At 36.0% G+C, this 20,810-nt stretch overlaps 1 protein-coding gene across 1 annotated transcript in view; it reads left to right on the forward strand.

The window, feature by feature from the left end:
- The window catches only part of Dp1 (satellite-binding protein 1 Dp1), a 286,820-nt gene that overhangs the window by 236,432 nt on the left and 29,578 nt on the right, over positions 1–20,810 (forward strand). The window contains exon 20 of the mRNA XM_090390658.1: positions 8,321–8,560. Within this exon, the coding sequence (XP_090246784.1) occupies positions 8,321–8,560 (240 nt within the window). The remainder of the gene's footprint in view (positions 1–8,320; positions 8,561–20,810) is intronic.

Genomic DNA, 20,810 nt, shown 5'->3' on the forward strand with positions numbered 1-20,810 from the left:
ATCAAGCAGTTATTTAGCAGAAATATACTTTCTTCAAAAATGTATCCCACAATTTTTATACAGCACACTATATACTTCATTTTTTAAATATATGCATTGTCAAACATATTTTTCATTGGTTGTAGATTATATGTATTAATATTCCTGACAAGTAATAGAATAATTTGGAGGAAAATTGTTGATTGAAGGTTAGTAATCATAGTAGCCTGTACGTCCATTCAGGGTACGTATCAGGAAATTGCTGATCTATTAAAATTGGGTATTCCAAATTATAATCCACTGACTAGGGAAAACTGTGTGCCATGATACTAAGAGTGCTGCTTAAAAGATACTTTCAGTGGTTAGTCTGTGGGGGGGGATAGTTTAGAGCCATTTTTCTTCATCGTTGGAATATACACTCCAATGTATGCACAAAACATCAAAGATAGGGGTGATGGGAAGGGGACACTGGCATCCCACCACACAGAGAAATGTACCCAAACCGAACACACAGTAAATAGGCAAAGACATTGGGGCCTCCCAACAGTGTATCACAATCAATGAACATGGGTAAATGTGACAATCTTAGTGACTTTAATTGTGTACGTATTATAAGAGAGAAATTAGCCAAAACACGAAACTAGCAGTATACAAGACTGTGTTTAAACCAGTTTTAAGTTGTGGATCTGAGAGTAGGGTTAGGGTTAGAAATAGAGCACTTGATTAGACTAAAGATCACACATGAGGTTTCTGGGAAAAATTAGGAGGAGTGAACCAGTGGCATCAATGACAGAATCATATTAAAAATGAAATTATTAGAAAAGAACTTGTCATTATTAGCATTCAAGAATGTGTCAGCAGAGCTCATCTATGGTGATATGGTAACTTAAATTAGAGTGGGTAAAGAAAGATTAGAAAACAGGCGTTTGATGCCAAGATGGCAAGAAAGAGAAGACCAAGAATAAAACAAGGTTTAGATAGATTGAATCGGTCAGAAGTGCCTTAGAAGCACGAAATGTTAGATATGACAATATTGGCATGCTCACAAGTAATAGACTAATTTGGAGGAAAATTGTGGATAGCATATTAATAATAATGTAAACTCAATCATGTAGTGCTGTCATTGTAACTTTGTCATTGTTCTATTCTCTGAATTCTTGTCTTATATTCAATCCTTGGATAGAGGCTTCAAACAGGACAAGAACAAAGCATACCACAATGGATTAAAAATGCCGTATGTGTATCCACTGTATACGAGTCATAACATCTACAAAAATGTAATAAAGCAATCTAAATTGAATTTAGGAAAGTTCAACATCATCAATTTCCTGATATGTACCCCAAAAGGGGTGTTCAGGTTACAATGACAGCACTACATGATTAAGTTTACATTATTATTAATATGCTATCCACAATTTTCCTCCAAATTAGTCTGTTACTTTTGAGCGCTCCAATATTGTCATATCTAACATTTTGTGCTTCTAAGGCACTTCTGACCGATTCAATCTACCTAGACCTTGTTCTTACTCTGAGTCTTCTTTTTCTTATCATCTTGGCATCGAATGCCAAGATGACAAGAAAAATTTTCTAATCTTTCTTTACTCACATTAATTTAAGTTACCATATCATCATAGATGAGCTCTGCTGAAACATTCTTGAATACTAATAATGACAAGTTCTTTTCTAATAATTTCATTTTTAAGCAAAATCTTTGAGTAGTAAAATGGAGCTGATTACTAAGTACAGAATTATACCTGAACAAATTCATTCAGCTCCCATCAAACGATGTGTTTGCAGTTAGATAATTCAAAGCAATAGTTTAACCCAGAAAAAAAAATTATAGACATCATACTTCTATTTCACAAATATACCAATACATAGGAAGCTAAAAACATTGGCATGAGATGGGTTAATTAAAGGTTACACCAAGGTGAAAATTTAAGGGCTTTTTAATTAAAATTAACTAGTCTTTATGTAGGTGGCAGGGTTTTCTTAAGTCTTGGGTTCCTTCTCACCCCCCCAATGTGACTTGCAAACTGGCCAGAAAACAACAGTTCACAGACAATTCATTGTATGAACTATTCATCACGGAAAAAATCGCTGAAAACGTTTTTCGTTAGAAAATTGAAATGATATTGCATTGATACCAATAAATATATAAAAAGTAAATGCACTGCAAGATAAATTTCACAACATGTATTTTTTTTTATGTATTATTTATCATCATCATCATCAAATTCCTGACATATACCCTCAAGGGGGTGTACAGGATATGATAGTATTACATGAAAAATATACATCATTACTAACTTCCTATCTACAATTTTCCTCCAAATCAGTCTGTTACTTGTCAAGACTCCAACATTATCAGATCTTATATTTCTATTGTCTAAGGCACTTTGTACCATATCAATCCACCTATATCTTGGTCTTCCTCTGGGTCGTTTTCCTGCCAAACTGACAGAGAACACTGGTTTTGCTAATCTTTCCTCGCCCATTCTGTTTAAGTGACCATACCACCTGAGATTAGCTCTGTAAATGCATTCCTGGATGCTGACAATGTCAAGTTCTTTCCTAATATCATCGTTTTTAATATGATATTGCCATTGATGCGATCTGTTCACGCCTCTAATCTTTCTCAGGACTCTCATATCTGTGGTCTCTAGTCTTTGGTCAAGTGTTTTACTTCTGACCCAGCTCTCAGATCCATAAGTTAAAACTGGTTTGAACACTGTCTTGTATACAGCTAATTTAGTGTTCCGACTAATTTCTCTCTTATTCCATATGAATTTATTCAATTGACTTCCTACCATACCACCTTTGTTGATTCTGTTGTCTATTTCCATATTTAATTTACCATCTTCACTAAAAATCGTGCCTAAGTAGCTGAAATGTTTTACTTGTTCCACAGGTTCCCCGTTCACAACACAGTTGACATTTTTAATAATTCTACCTATTTTCTTTGTCTTTTTAATACTGACCTTCATACCATATCTATTACAAGTTATTTAATTTAGTCAGGGAATCTTGCAAACTTGTAACAGATTTATTAAGTATAACATTGTCTGCATAAAGCAAAGAGCTGACATTAACATCTCCAATTCTGATATCATGTTTAATACTACTTTCCTTCATAATGTGATCCATATAGATAATGTATAACAGAGGTGATAATGTACATCCTTGTCTCACACCAGATTTAACATTAAACCATCTTCCTGTACTTCCTTCAATTCTAACTGCTGACTTACAACTCAAATAAGGACTAAGTATTGCTTGATATAATGCCCATTGCCACCATATAACTGTAGCGTATTGAATAGCTTCTCTCTTGGCACCTTGTCGTATGCCTTTTCCAGATCGACAAAACTTAAATACAGATCTTTGTTATATTCTGATGCTTTCTCATCTATTTGTCGTAAAGTGAAGATCTGATCCTGACGGCATCTACTTGGCCTGAATCCAACTTGTTCTTCACCAAGCTTTTCTTCCACAATTCTTCTCAAGTATACTTGCATAGATCTTGCCAGGAACACTCAGTAGGGAAAAACCTCTGTAATTCTCACATTCAGTTTTATTTTTATTTTTATATATGGGCACTATTAGAGCTCTACTCCAATCATCGGGAAGTCATCCGTCTATCCAGGCTTTCTGAACTATGCACTGTAAGACTTTTATACCACCATACTTCTGCATTTCTGGCCGAATATCATCTACTACTGCTGCCTTTCCATATTTCAAGCCTTTGATGGCTTTTTCTACTTCAAGTATGGATATATATTCCTGACTGTAAGCCTGTTAAGTGTTTTCCACCACTGTGCTATCACTGCTCGTTTCATTTAGCATTTTTGTGAAGTAATTACTCCATACTTCAAGGATATCTTTTTCTCCCGTTTTCATGTCACCTTTATCATCTCTAACTCCTTTTACAGCACTCCTTCCTCAATTTCTAAGCTTATTCAACAGCCTCCAGAATATCTTGCCACCTTCTTGATATTTATTTTCTATGATCTTGCCAAAGTCCTCCCATGACTTTTGTTTAGCTAGTTTTACACAGTGTTTCGCTTTCTTACATTTGTCTCTCTATTCTCTAAGAGCAAAAGCTGACTTATTTGCCAGGAACTTTTGATATGCTTTCTTCTTTTCCTTCACTGCCTCTTTAACTTCCTATGTCCACCATGGAGTTCTGAGTTTTCTATCCTTGCAGACAACCTCACCACATGCCTCTCTGGCTGAATCAATTAGTGTTTTCTTCAAGGCTTGCCACTGAATTTCCGAGGTTTGTTTCCTGTTCTTAAACTCTTTCATTTTTTTATTCAATAATCTTTGTGTATTTTAGTCTACAGTTCACAAAGAGAGCTGCTCAACTTTTATTCGCTTTAAAGCTTTCTTACATGTTATTCTTTTCAATATGAAATTCAATTTTATCCTGCTCAAGACTAAATAGTAATCACTTCCAATTTCAAATCCTCTGTACACTCTGGTGTCCTGCACCAGGGAGAAAACATCACTATCAACAATAACATAGTCAATGAGACTTTTCTTATTCCTTGCCTCTTCTCTCCATGTGAATTTGTGCACATTTTTATGTTGGAGCATGGTGTTAGTAATAACCAGTTCATGTCCTGAGCAGAAATCCAACAGGTAAATGCCATTATTATTAGCTTTGCTCTTTTCTCCAAATTTTCCCAAAATATTTTTGTATATCTGACAATCATTTCCTACTCTGCTATTTAGATCCCCAGCAAGGACCAACTTTTCCTTTTTCATTGTGTCAGTTGCTTTTTCTAAAGCATCAAAATATTCCTCCATTTCCACCTTAGTAGAACCTTCTGTGGGACCATAGGCACAAATAAGTCTCATTGTCCAATTTCCCCATTCTGATATTAGCCCACATTACTCTACTTGAGACTGCCTGCCATTCAAGAAGATTAGCCTCTTATTTTATGTTGAATGCTATGGCTACTCCTTCTTTTCTCCTTGATTGTCATTTCCTGAATATAGCATTTTGTATTTATTGCTCCAAAAGATCTCACCAGTTTTTGTCTTTTTTAGTGTCGATCTGGTACTTATCTAATTCTTCAGCTAGCTCCATTTCTTTGCCATTCAGGCTTCTTATGTTGATAGTACAGATCTTTAACTCTGGTGATGTTGAGTTGGGGTGTGCTTTCAGATTTGTTCCAGTAGCTGACTTTTCGCTGTTTGCCCTGGTTCCCTGGCAAAAACAACAGGGGGGACTTGTTTAACCTGGCGATGCCCAAGCTGGCATGAAATTTTGTCATGTTGTACCATCATTTTGTATATTGTTTTAAGCCAACAAGAATGAAATTTGGCTTAATCCAAAATTGCCAGCCAATCCTTGTTCATTCAGTATCCACGTAGATACCCAGCAAGGTGCACCATGAGAAGGTGAGGATTGGACATTAGGTCAGAAGCCCTGGTTGGTTCTCCGCATTCCTTTAAAGTCTATGTGGACAATCCTCTCAGTTATACAGCTTTGACCCCTTAATTAGATTTTTAGAATATTTTTATTCTTATACAATGAAAGTAATATATTTATTGATTGGCGAGTTTCCTAATTTTAGGTTCATTGTAATTTTTATTCATTTTAACCTGGTTTGGAAATCCTGCTCAAATTCCATGACCAAACATGGAAACCACTCAAGCCACTTCAGTCCTCCAATAAGCAGTGCAGTGATCTCACATCAGACAAAAAAATTCATCTCCTACCTAAAAACAATTAGGTAAGAGATGTGAGTTTCGAATCCACAGCCCATTTGTGCGAGAGGGTATGCTATCTAGTCAGTTGTTAACGACATGATATTTCTGATTACAGTTTCTTTTTGAACATTTCAAAAAACTTGCACCATCACTAACTTCCTATCTATAATCTTCAGGCAAATCAATCTGTTACCTGTCAAGATATCAACATTATCAGATTTTATATTTCTATCTTCTAAGGCACTTTTTATTGTATCAATCAACCTATATCTTGGTCTTCCTCTGGGTCTTTTTCCTGCCAACCTGGCAAAGAACACTTGTTTTGCTAATCTTTCCTCTCCCATTCTGTTTAAGTCACCAAGAATCTGAATCTCCATAAATGAAAGAATTTGAGAACAAGAACCAAATTCTTTCATTTTTTCTTGAATAATGTTTGTGTATTTTAGTCTACAGTTCACACCTGAGAGCTGCTCAACTTTTATTCACTTTAAAACTGTCTTACATGTTCTTGTTTTCAGTATGAAATTCAATTTTATCCTGATCAAGACTAAATGGTGATCACTTCCAATTTCAAATCCTCTGTACACGCTAGTGCCCTGCACCAGTTGGAAAACATTACTATCAACAATAACACAGTTAATGAGACTTTTCTTATTCCTGGCCTTTTTTCTCCATGTAAATTTGTGAACATTTTTATGTTGGAACATTCTGTTAGTAATAACCAGTCCATGTCCTGAGCAGAAATCCAACAGGTAGTTGCCATTATTATTAGCTTTGCTCTTTTCTCTAAATTTTTCCAAAATATTTTTGTATGTCTGACAATCATTTCCTACTCTGCTATTTAGATCCCCAACAACGACCAACTTTTCCTTTTTCATTGTATCAGTTGCTTTTTCTAAAGCCTCAAAAAATTCCTCGACTTCTACCTTAGCAGAACCTTCTGTAGGACCATAGGCACAAATAAGTCTCATGTCCAATTCCCCATTCTGATATTTGCCTACATCACTACTTGATATTGCTTGCCATTCAAGAAGATTAGCCTCGTATTTTATGTTCAATACTATAGCTACACCTTCTTTTCTCTGATTGTCATTGCATGAATATAACATTTTGTATTTATTGCTCGGAAAAATCTCGCCAGATTTTGTCTTTTTTGTTTCAGTCACCTCTATTATGTCGATCTATTACTTATTCAATTCCTCAGCTAGATCCATTTCTTTACCATTCAGGCTTTTTATGTTGATAGTACCGATCTTGACCTCTGGTGACGAGTTGGGATGTCTTTTAGGATTTGTTCTGGTAGCTGACTTTTCGCTGTTCACCCTAGTTTCCTGGTGAAAACAACTGGTGGCCTTATTTAACCGGGCATGTCACCCGGTTCAACAAGCCCCCCTACCCATTGTTTTCCCCCACGAGAATTGGACATTAGTCCTGGTCAAAAGTCCCGGTCAGTTCTTCGCATTCCTTTAAAGGCGGTGTGGAGGTCTCCTCTCATTTATACAGCTTTGACCCCTTAAGCACCCTTTCCCCCCCCCCTTAACTCTAAATATTCTTAAATATGGTGCTCTTTCTCCCTAACCATCCTATCCCAGTTCTGTAATAATTAAAACTTTCAGAAAGCTAAGTATAATCAAAATATTAAATAATATATAAAATATTTCTTAAATTTAAAAAAAAAAAAAATCTTTTTTTTTCACATAGATTTGCGAAGAATTTTCGTGCAATTAATTTTCCCACGATGAATAGTTGGCGATCAATTTTCCTGTGATGAATTGTCCTGACATGGAAAACAACTAATTTACAAATGTAATACATTTGTCTGGGAAAGTTAGATTGATTAGCTTTCTTCCCAGAAAGCAGTTAGCAAAAATTGCACTTGGCAATGAAAATCATATACAGGCAGTTGCCACTTTACGAGTTACCGGGTTTATGAATTTTTTTTTTTCAAGTATCAACAAAAACCTAAAAATATGAACATTAATTACAATAAATAAATGCTAAATATTCATAAATACAGCATTTCAAATGATGCACTTAGTTATACAATACAGTCCCAATTTAGATGCATTCAGGCAGACAAGTGTCTCACTGACTCACCTAACATAAGCAGTCACCATACTGACATTACAAAAACTGGTTCTATAGCTCTTCAGTTTAGCTGTCTTATTTCATATTTATCCATCTTATTAATACTGTACAGTAAGCCAGAAAGAATTAAGACTACAGAGAGTAGCTTTAATAAAAAGAAATTGCAGAATAGCACAGAAGAACCATCGAGTGTGCATTTGATGATGACGGATAAACATTCTTTCACATTTGTATGACCTAATTAATTTCATTATAATTCACATTTTAAGGCTAATAATTAAAGGCTATGTTTTTAATTCTTTAGATAAATAAATCGTTGTTTAAGCATGAGCTGTCATTTTGTTGAACCAACATTACTACAGTCGAATTTCATTGTTGAGAATATAATCCTTTTACCACTTTGTGTGTGGGAAATGAATTCTCACTTTATTATCTCACACTAAGAACGAATTAACTTATGAAGTTAATTTGTTGATGCAGTTATGTTAATTTTTACAGTATTTTGTCAAAATGATTTGTTAACCTTTTACAGGCTCTTGTGCCAGTTACTATTGAAATGAATGTTCCTTTTGATTTGCACCGATTTCTGATTGGTCAGAAAGGAAAAGATGTACGAGATATGATGGAGCGGTATGATGTTAATATTACAATTCCACCTGCCAACTCTCAGAATGATGTTATAAAAATCAGTGGAACTTCTACAAATGTTGAATCAGCAAAGTTAGCTATTCTGGATAGAGTCCGCCAACTTGAGGATGATAAACAAGACAGGGTAGGTTTTGAAGTTTTAATCAGTTTCTTTAATGTATTTCAAAAAAAAAAAAAAGTAATTGTATGTATTAGAATGTTTAAGATTACTGTATCTTCTTTGCATATTTAACCAAATTATTATTCAAGATCTCCATGGAGTCATAAGAAGCTCATCGTAAATAAGTCTGTTGCACCATTCCTTAAACTCGTTCATTCATGCTCTCACCACTCTATCAAGCAGTGGAGTCCATGGTCCACCCACCCCTCCAACAAAGCCACTTCTCACCCTCTTGCTACTTCCATTCGTACCTTTTAGGGATGGTCCCTCATCCTTGATGCTTCCTCTTGTTCTACTATATGAAAGAACTCCCTAGTGTCAGCCCTATAGCTACCTTTCAACATTTGAAATATCTGTCATATCACCGCTCCTCCTCCTATCTACCAAACTGCATTCTGCATGCCTTCGGTCTATCCTCATAGTACATCTAAGTTATCATTTTTGCTATCTGCCTTTACACCCTCTCCAGGGTTAATTTATTCCCTTGAAATCCCAACAAACAAATCTGAGCACAGCAGTATGCTTTGCTGATCAGTGGTGAGATCAGGGCTTTATACAATGGAATCACCACACTTTTATCTCTTCTGGTCAGTGTCCTTCTCAGTCAGTATTGCAGCAATTCTCTGGGTTACTTTCATAACCTTTGCAATATATCCCTTAAACTTTGTTTCTATCAGTCATCATCCAAAGGTGAACACAATCTCAGGTAATAAAACCTTTTCTAAGATGAAGTAAACTAATAAAGTGATCATTAAACATCTCCACTATGTCTTCTGCATCAATTACTCTACTCCCATTTTTATCTAACAATGTCATTGTTCAGCAATCAGTTCTTCTCCTACTAGCCACATAACAAAAGAATTCCTTTGGATTTTCCTTGGATCTCAGGGCTTGATCTTCTCCTCCTCATATTCAACTTTTGCCTTCCTCACCATGCTAGTCACTTTCCTGGTCTGAGTCTTATATTCCTCATGTAATTGCTCTCCACTCCCTGCTTATACGAGGGTGGTCTGAAAGGTCTCGGCCTCAACCATAGATGGCAACAATATCAGCACGATTTTTTTTTCTGAAGTTGGTACATCTGTCATAAGCATCCATGTGAAATTGCAAGTCATTCTATCAAGTAGTTATAAAATTCTTTGTAAAAGAAGGTTTAACGGCAAAAGAAATTAATTCAAAGTTCATAAAAGTTTATGGGCACTCTTCTCCTTCATTTTTGACAATTAAGAAATGGGCTGCCGAGTTTAAATGTGGCCTTACCAGCCTTGAAGATGATCTGTGTGAAGGACGTCCAAAAAGTGTAACAACACCAGAAATCATTGATCAAGTGCACGATATGGTATTGGATGACCGCCGAGTCAAAGTGCATGAAATTGCTGAGACTATAGGCATTTCAAAAGAACGTGTAGGATATATTTTACAAAAGAATTGCAAATGAAAAAGCTTTGCACAAGATGGGTGCTGCGCTTACTCACATGAGATCAAAATCGCACTCACATGAAAATCTCTGAACAGTGTTTGAAGCATTTTAACAAGAATAAAACTGATTTTTGTGCATCGATTTATTACTATGAATGAGACTTGGATTCACCATTACACACCGAAATTCAAGCAGCAGTCAAAACAGTGGACAGAAGCCAGTTGTTTAGCGCCAAAGAAGACATGAGGACATAAGCCTCATGTCCCTCAAGTCAGTTCCATCAGCAGGAAAGGTCATGGCATTATTGTTTTGGGATGCTAAAGTAATTGTCTTGAAAAGGGTAAAACAATTAACCAGGGAATATTATTCCGATCTTTTAACCAGACTAGATGAAAAAATTCGTGAGAAAAGACCTGGTTTGCAGAAGAAAAAAATCATCTTTCATCAGGACAATGCACCTGCCTACAAAAGTGTTTTGACAATTGGAAAATTAAGGGAACTGTACTATGAATTGTTGGAACATCCATCCTTTTCCCTAGATTTGACTGCCTCTGACTTCTATCTCTTCCCAAAACTAAAATTCTTGCTTGCTGGTCAGTGTTTTTCTTCGAATCAAGAGGTGATTGCAGCTGTAGAGAGGTATTTTGCAGATCTTACTGAGAACCGCTACAGGGATGGGATAATGGTGCTGGAGCATCGTTGGAATAAATGTAGTAGTCTTAAGGAAGCTTATATTTAAAAATAAAAATAATTCTGAAATTATAAATTCATCTTTTCATTATTAGACTGAGAACTTTTCAGACTACCATCGTACTTTTCCATAAGCTCCTTTTCATTTGCATTCCCCATTAGATATTGTTAATCCACTTTACACCAACTCATACTCTCTTTTTCACTCAAGGTATATATACTTGCCATTGCTGCTAATTTCTGTGCACTGATATCTTGCCCTTCCAATTCTTCCACTCATGGAACTACTCCAAGCTGATTTCTAACATCATTATAATCACCTGCCTTACAATTGCACACAAATTCCTTTCTTCTTGATACTCATGCATATCTATTTATCTCCAACTCAAGACTACATGGTCACACTCTCAACTGTGGGCAAGGATGACATTTCAGTTATAATCAGGTCATCTGATACTAGGACCAAATCCAAAATTCTTGAGCTTCATATTCCTTGAGGTACATAAGCCTCATGTCCCTCAAGAATTCCAGAAATTTCATTTCCTTACTACTACTACATGCTGTTTAATCTTCTCAATTTATATTGCTATAGTTAAAATCTCACATAATGATCACTTGTTTTGCTCTTGCCAAATTCAGCTGCCTAAACATTTCTTGCTCTTCAAACTCCCTATTCCTTATAGCAATATTCCACTAAATATGCAATCCTGCCTACCCCTACCTCAAACCATATATTCTCAAACCATAAGTGCCATTTCCCTCCAGATCCTCCACTCTGAGAGGACATAATTCATCACTTATAAGCAACACTCCACCACCCTGTTTGTCCTTCCTATCCTGCCAAAATTCGCTATATCCTTCTATTCCTGTCAGTATTATCATCTTCCATCAACCATGTTTCACTGATCTGAATAATCTTCCTGATGCTCCTGGCATTTGTATAAAGAAACAACAAAGCATTGTCAGTATTTCTGTACCTATTATTCCTTCCAGACTCCATTTGATTTTGCATAACACCATACATTACGTTGTCTTCCGGGTATCTATTCCCATCCACCCTGACAACTCTAGTTTCTCTGCACTAATACTCTCACTTGCACCAAGAACAGCATTCTCCTATGGCCTTCCTCATTCAAATATAGTCTCTCTCACATACAGCTCTCATCTATCCTCAATTGCATTCCAAGCATCCGCATAATTCAGGCCTCTTTTTCAACACATTCCCACTATCGTGCCACTATTGATGCTTTCATATCAGTTAGCCTTTCCAGTCTCTTAATCCTTCTTTCATGCTTCTGAACTCATTTTTCATATGTTCCACATCTTCTCTTAGTCTCTCTCTCTCTCTCCAAGCAACCTACTCTTGTTTGACTTTCACCCACGTAATCTACTATACTCCCTGATGCAATATCCATTTCCACGTGACACTCGTCTTCCTCACCCTTCAATCGCACTATTCATTCCAATTAGAAAATTAGAATGTTTAATATTACTATTTCTTCTCTGTACATTTAATCAAATTATCCAATATTTCCATTTAAAAATAAAATTCACAAACTTGCATTTAAGCTGACATCAGTAATGTATATAGTATTTACCTAAGATAGGGAATAAGGATTCAACAAAACAGTGACAAAAAATGATAGCAATAATCCACCATTCAATAAACTGATCTTGCAGAAGTAAGATGTATCCATTTCTTCTGCAAGACCTTTTCTTCCCTTAGAGTTAATTACTGTATATGCTATCACCAGTTGATAATAGAAAATAATATTTTATTTTCTATTATCTTTGATTATTATACATGATATTTTATCAGCTCATCTCATATAAGTTTGTCTAGTTCTTTGGCCAACTTGAATTAAAAATTGTTTCTCTTCTTGAGCACTGAGAGACCATTGATGATAAATAGATAGATGTAAAGATAATGGAGAAGTTCTTATTATATGAACAGATGTGAAAAGCAGGGGTGCTTAAGGGTCAACTGTATAACTGAGAGGAGACCTCCACATAGCCTTTAAAGGAATGCGGAGAACCGACCAGGGCTTCTGACCTAATGTCCAATCCTCACCTTCTCGTGGTGCACCCTGTTGGGTATCTACTTTGATACTGAACGAACGAGGATGGGCTGGCAATTTGGGATTTAGCCGACCAAATTGTATTCTTATGTTAAACCAAAATAAAAAATGATGGTACAACATGACAAAATTTCATGCCGGCTGGGGCGTCGCCCGGTTAAACAAGGCCCCCGTTGTTTTCGCCAGGGAACCAGGGCGAACAGCGAAAAGTCAGCTACTGGAACAAATCTGAAAACAAACCCCAACTCAACATCACCAGAGTTAAAGATCGGTACTATCAACGTAAGAAGCCTGAATGGCAAAGAAATGGAGCTAGCTGAGGAATTAGATAAGTACCAGATCGACATAATAGGGGTGACTGAAACAAAAAAGACCAAAACTGGTGAGATCTTTCTGAGCAATAAATACAAAATGTTATATTCAGGCAATAACAATCAAGGAAAAGAAGGAGTAGCCATAGTATTCAACACAAAATACGAGGCTAATCTTCTTGAATGGCAGTCAGTCTCAAGTAGAGTAATGTGGGCAAATATGAGAATGGGGAACTGGACAATGAGACTTATTTGTGCCTATGGTCCCACAGAAGGCTCTACTAAGGTAGAAGTGGAGGAATTTTTTGAGGCTTTAGAAAAAGCAACTGACACAATGAAAAAGGAAAAGTTGGTCCTTGTTGGGGATCTAAATAGTAGAGTAGGAAATGATTGTGAGACATACAAAAATATTTTGGGAAAATTTGGAGAAAATAGCAAAGCTAATAATAATGGCAAATATCTGTTAGATTTCTGCTCAGGACATGGACTGGTTATTACTAACACCATGTTCCAACATAAAAATGTGCACAAATTCACATGGAGAGAAGAGGCTAGGAATAAGAAAAGTCTCATTGACTATGTTATTGTTGATAGTGATGTTTTCTCCCTGGTGCAGGACACCAGAGTGTACAGAGGATTTGAAATTGGAAGTGATCACTATTTAGTCTTGAGCAGGATAAAATTGAATTTCATATTGAAAAGAATAACATGTAAGAAAGTTTTAAAGCGAATAAAAGTTGAGCAGCTCTCAGATGTAAACTGTAGACTAAAATACAGAAATATTATTGAAAAGAAAATGAAAGAGTTTGAGAACAGGAATCAAACCTTGGAGATTCAGTGGCAAACTCTGAAGGAAACATTGATTGATTCTGCCAGAGAGGCATGTGGTGAGGTTGTGTGCAAAGATAAAAAAAAATCAGAACTCCCTGGTGGACACAGGAAGTTAAAGAGGCAGTGAAGGAAAAGAAGAAAGCATATCAAAAGTTCCTGGCAAATAAGTCAGCTTTTACTCTTACAGAATACAGAGACAAATGTAAGAAAGCTAAACAGTGTGTAAAACTAGGTAAACAAAAGTCATGGGAGGACTTTGGCAAGAATATAGAAAATAAATATCAAGAAGGTGGCAAAATATTCTGGAGGTTGTTGAAGAAACTTAGGAATGGAGGAAAGAGTGCTGTAAAAGGAATTAGAGATGATAAAGGTGAAATGAAAACAGGAGAAAAAGATATCCTTGAAGTGTGGAGTAATTACTTTGAAAAACTGCTAAATGAAACAAGCAGTGATGACAGCACAGTGATAAAAAACACTGACCAGGCATGCAGTCAGGAATACATATCCATACTTGAAGTAGAAAAAGCCATCAAAGGCTTGAAATGTGGAAAGGCAGCAGGAGTAGATGATATTCGACCAGAAATGCTGAAGTATGGTGGTATAAGAGTCTTACAGTGCCTGCACTGCATAGTTCAGAAAGCCTGGACAGAGGGACGAATTCCTGATGATTGGAGTAGAGCTCTCATAGTACCCATATATAAAAAGGGAAATAAAACTGAATGTGAGAATTACAGAGGTATTTCCCTACTGAGTGTTCCTGGCAAGATCTATGCAAGTATACTTGAGAAACGGTTGAGAAGAATTGTGGAAGAAAAGCTTGGTGAAGAACAAGCTGGATTCAGGCCAAATAGAGGCTGTCAGGATCAGATCTTCACTTTACGACAAATAGTCGAGAAAGCATGGGAATATAACAAAGATCTGTATTTAAGTTTTGTTGATTTTGAAAAGGCATATGACAAGGTGCCAAGAGAGAAGCTATTCAATACGCTGCAGTTATATGGTGTCAATGGGGCATTATATCAAGCAATACTTAGTCTGTATTTGAGTTGTGAGTCAGCAGTTAGAATTGAAGGAAGTACAGGAAGATGGTTTAATGTTAAATCTGGTGTGAGACAAGGACGTACATTATCCCCTCTGTTATTCATTATCTATATGGATCACATTATGAAGGAATGTGGTATTAAACCTGATATCAAAATTGAAGATGTTAATGTCAGCTCTTTGCTTTATGCGGATGATGTTATACTTCTAAATAAATCCGCTACAAGTCTGCAAGATTCTCTGACTAAATTGAATAGCTGTTGTAATAGATATGGTATGAAGGTCAGCAATAAAAAGACAAAGACAATGAAAATAGGCAGAATCATTGAAAATGTCAACTGTGTTGTGAATGGAGAACCTGTGGAACAAGTAAAACATGTTAGCTACTTAGGCACAATTTTTACTGAAGATGGTAAACTAAATATAGAAATAGACAACAGAATCAGCAAAGCTGGTATCGTGGGAAGTCAATTGAATAAATTCATATGGAATAAGAAAGAAATTAGTCGGAACACTAAATTAGCTGTATACAAAACTGTGTTCAAACCAATTTTAACTTATGGATCTGAGAGCTGGGTCAGAAGTAAAACACTTGACCAAAGACTAGAGACCGCAGATATGAGAGTCCTGAGAAAGATTAGAGGCGTGAACAGATGGCATCAATGGCAATATCATATTAAAAATGAGGATATTAGGAAAGCACTTGACATTGTCAGCATCCAGGAATGCGTTAGCAGAGCTAATCTCAGATGGTATGGTCACTTAAATAGAATGGGAGAGGAAAGATTAGCAAAACAAGTGTTCTCTGCCAGGTTGGCAGGAAAACGACCCAGAGGAAGACCAAGATATAGGTGGATTGATACGGTACAAAGTGCCTTAGACGATAGAAATATAAGATCTGATAATGTTGGAGTCTTGACAAGTAACAGACTGATTTGGAGGAAAATTGTAGATAGGAAGTTAGTAATGATGTAATTTTTTCATGTAGTACTGTCATATCCTGTACACCCCTTGAGGGTACATGGCAGGAATTTGATGATGATGATGATGTGAAAAGCAGTATGTAAAGAGAATTTCTTTCCCACTGTCAATTCCATCTCCAAAAGAGTTAGATAATCCAAGAATGCTGGGAGATGGAAAATTGCACTATCTAAATATTTTTACAAACATGTATTCTACATTCTCTCTTTCAAGATTACGCAGTGGTCAGCATTCATTGTGTAGAATTTATGGAGACAAAAACATATGTGTTAGAGTAATTATTTTACTTATAATTAAGAAAATAACTCTTTGGAAGGAATTTATTCTGATCTACAGAATACTTAGGGATTCAATGCAGTCACTAAAGTACAGAACTGTTTATTTGAATACAATCAGACTATATTAATGTTTACTAACTGAAACCAAGAAATCGATACAGTCTAAATTTATCCTTATAAATATCGAGACAGACGTAGTATCGAGACTGAACGAACGAGGATAGGCTGGCAATTTGGGATTTAGCCGACCAAATTGTATTCTTATTGGTTAAACCAAAATTAAAAATGATGGTACAACATGACAAAATTTCATGCCGGCTGGGGCGTCGCCCGGTTTTAACAAGGCCCCCGTTGTTTTCGCCAGGGAACCAGGGCAAACAGCGAAAAGTCAGCTACTGGAACAAATCTGAAAACAAACCCCAACTCATCATCACCATAGCTAAAGATCGGTACTATCAACGTAAGAAGCCTGAATGGCAAAGAAATGGAGCTAGCTGAGGAATTAGATAAGTACCAGATCGACATAATAGGGGTGACTAAAAAAAAATACCAAAACTGGTGAGATCTTTCTGAGCAATAAATACAAAATGCTATATTCAGGAAATAACAATCGAGGAGAAAAGGAGTAGCCATAGCATTCAACATAAAATAAGAGGCTAATCTTCTTGAATGGCAGGCAGTCTCAAGTAGAGTAATGTGGACTAATATCAGAATGGGGAAATTGGACAATGAGACTTATTTGTTCCTATGGTCCCACAGAAGGTTCTACTAAGGTGGAAATGGAGGAATATTTTGATGCTTTAGAAAAAGCAACTGACACAATGAAAAAGGAAAAGTTGGTCCTTGTTGGGGATCTAAATAGCAGAGTAGGAAATGATTGTTAGATATACAAAAATATTTTGGGAAAATTTGGAGAAAAGAGCAAAGCTAATAATAATGGCATTTACCTGTTGGATTTCTGCTCAGGACATGAACTGGTTATTACTAACACCATGTTCCAACATAAAAATGTGCACAAATTCACATGGAGAGAAGAGGCTAGCAATAAGAAAAGTCTCATTGACTATGTTATTGTTGATAGTGATGTTTTCTCCCTGGTGCAGGACACCAGAGTGTACAGAGGATTTGAAATTGGAAGTGATCACTATCTAGTCTTGAGCAAGATAAAATCAAATTTCATATTGAAAAGAATAACATGTAAGAAAGTTTTAAAGCGAATAAAAGTTGAGCAGCTCTCAGATGTGAACTGTAAACTGAAATACATTGAAAGATTATTGAAGAAAAAATGAAAGAGTTTGAGAACAGGAATGAAACCTTGGAGATTCAGTGGCAAACTCTGAAGAAAACATTGATTGAAAACTGCTAAATGAAACAAGCAGTGATGACAGCACAGTGGTAAAAAACACTGACCAGGCATGCAGTCAGGAATACATATCCATACTTGAAGTGGAAAAAGCCATCAAAGGCTTGAAATGTGGAAAGGCAGCAGGAGTAGATGATATTCGACCAGAAATGCTGAAGTATGGTGGTATAAGAGTCTTACAGTGGCTGCACTGCATAGTTCAGAAAGATTGGACAGAGGGACGAATTCCCAATGATTGGAGTAGAGCTCTCATAGTACCCATATATAAAAAGGGAAATAAAACTGAAGGTGAGAATTGCAGAGGTATTTCCCTACTGAGTGTTCCTGGCAAGATCTATGCAAGTATATTTGAGAAACGGTTGAGAAGAATTGTGGAAGAAAAGCTTGGTGAAGTACAAGCTGAATTCAGGCCAAATAGAGGCTGTCAGGATCAGATCTTCACTTTACGACAAATTGTCGAGAAAGCATGGGAATATAACATAGATCTGTATTTAAGTTTTGTCGATTTGGAAAAGGCATATGACAAGGTGCCAAGAGAGAAGCTATTCAATATGCTGCAGTTATATGGTGTCAATGGGGCATTATATCAAGCAATACTTAGTCTTTATTTGAGTTGTAAGTCAGCAGTTAGAATTGAAGGAAGTACGGGAAGATGGTTTAATGTTAAATCTGGTGTGAGACAAGGATGCACATTATCTCCTCTGTTATTCATTATCTATGTGGATCACATTATGAAGGAAAGTGGTATTAAACATGATATCAAAATTGGAGATGTTAATGTCAGCTCTTCGCTTTATGCGGATGATGTTATACTTCTAAATAAATCTGCTACAAGTCTGCAAGATTCTCTGACTAAATTGAATAGCTGTTATAATAGATATGGTATGAAGGTCAGCAATAAAAAGACAAAGACAATGAAAATAGGCAGAATCATTGAAAATGTCAACTGTTTTGTGAATGGAGAACCTGTGGAACAAGTAAAACATTTCAGCTATTTAGGCACGATTTTTACTGAAAATGGTAAATTAAATATAGAAATAGACAACAGAATCAGCAAAGCTGGTATGGTGGGAAGTCAATTGAATAAATTCTTATGGAATAAGAGAGAAATTAGTCGGAATACTAAATTAGCTGTATACAAGACAGTGTTCAAACCAGTTTTAACTTATGGATCTGAGAGCTGGGTCAGAAGTAAAACACTTGACCAAAGACTAGAGACCACAGATATGAGATTCTTGAGAAAGATTAGAGGCGTGAACAGATCGCATCAATGGCAATATCATATTAAAAACGAGGATATTAGGAAAGAACTTGACATTGTCAGCATCCAGGAATGCGTTTACAGAGCTAATCTCAGGTGGTATGGTCACTTAAACAGAATGGGTGAGGAAAGATTAGCAAAACGAGTGTTCTCTGCCAGGTTCGCAAGAAAACGACCCAGATGAAGACCAAGATATAGGTGGATTGATACGGTCCAAAGTGCCTTAGACGATAGAAATATAAGATCTGATAATGTTGGAGTCTTGACAAGTAACAGACTGATTTGGAGGAAAATTGTAGATAGGAAATTAATAATGATGTAAATTTTTCATGTAGTACTATCATATCCTGTACACCCCTTGAGGGTACATAGCAGGAATTTGATGGTGATGACTGACGTAGTAATATGAATATATAACAAGTGTGAACAAGGAGGATGCAGTATTGATGGGTAAGAAAATCAGTTGTCTCAAAATATATTATTATTGAAGTAAAAATGGTCAAATAGAAAACTAACAGCAGCATAGATTATTCAGTAAGTGTTCCTTTTCTACCTACATAAATTTATTAGAAGTTTAAAAAAATAATAATAAAACAGATAAAAAGGAAAGAAAACATTTCCCACTTGATTACAGCCTACTGCAATCTGTGGTTAAAGATTCTCTCTTTATCAAGAATAAATATTGGATGCCATACTGAGTTATATGAAATAAATGTTTATATTTAAAACTACGCGCGCGTGTCAGTATTACATAAATTGTATATGTAATACATTATTTAAAAGTGCGTGAAAAGAAAATGTCTGATTGTATTTCCAAAGAAAAGGATGAAGGGCATTATTACACAGCAAGTAGGAAATATAGAGAGAAAGGTGATGAGATGCAAGAGTGGTACAGAATACAGGCTTGAAAGTGAAGTCTAGTAAGGAAGTTAAAATTGTTAGAGGAAAAAAGCAAGGTTAGAGTAAAAAATGGTTTGAACTGTTGAATATCCATTTTGTCAGTATACATAGGAATGTTGTTACAGACCTACCGAATCAGATTTTAGTGATGAAATGCATTGCCAAATAAAGAGGATAGGTGTGAAATGAGTACTCACAATGGAGGACTTTAATTATCCAAACATATTGGGTAGCAGCAGAATCTCATAAGAAAAAAGAAGCTGAATTTACTGAGCTGTTGCAAGACAACTTCCTCAAACAGCACGTAACAGAGAAACTTAAACTTCAAAGAGTGTTAGATCTGATCATAATATAAGAAGGGATTTCGGTTAAATAAGTAACTATCCTGCCGCCAGTTCATGACAGTCATCATACGGTACTCATTCAGAAAATATTCCATTCAGAAAAGGTTAAATGCTGAAGTACAAAGCAGGAAATTATGACCACTAAAGAATATGATGGGTTCTGCACCATGGTATCAGTTATTGAATAGGAAGGATATTGGCATGGGAAGCATTTTAAATGATTCAAGAACAGAATGTGTTCCTCAAATTCAAAGAACACATAGGATAGGAGTGAAATGGATTTGTAATCTTATTAAGCAAGAGCTTCTTAAGAAAAATATGATGTGGAAGAAATACTGCATGCATAAGGATGTCAGTTATGCAAATTTAAAAAATGTGCCAGAAGAGTTACAAGTACTATATGGAAAGCTAGATCCGAATATGAAAAGAAACTGGCTCTGATAACCCAAAAGAATTCAATCATTATGCTGCAAGTAAAAGAAAGAATGAATATGAAAGATTCATATTCATTTTTTGAATATGAATGAATGCAGGTGACAAACACAGAAATTGTTCAACTAATGAGTGCCCATTTTGCTAAAATCTATCAATCTGGTATTAAACAACATTGAGTTCTGCACTGGATGAAGAAACTCAAATGTGTGAGAAGGAGGTACTAGAGCTGTTGCACAAACTGAATAAGAATTCAGCAATAGGGGCTTTATGGGATAGCATGG

Source organism: Typopeltis vanoorti, chromosome 3, assembly GCF_054136105.1.
Source record: "Typopeltis vanoorti isolate ZY-2024b chromosome 3, IOZ_Tvanoo_1.0, whole genome shotgun sequence".
Taxonomy (NCBI): Eukaryota; Metazoa; Arthropoda; class Arachnida; order Uropygi; family Thelyphonidae; genus Typopeltis; species Typopeltis vanoorti.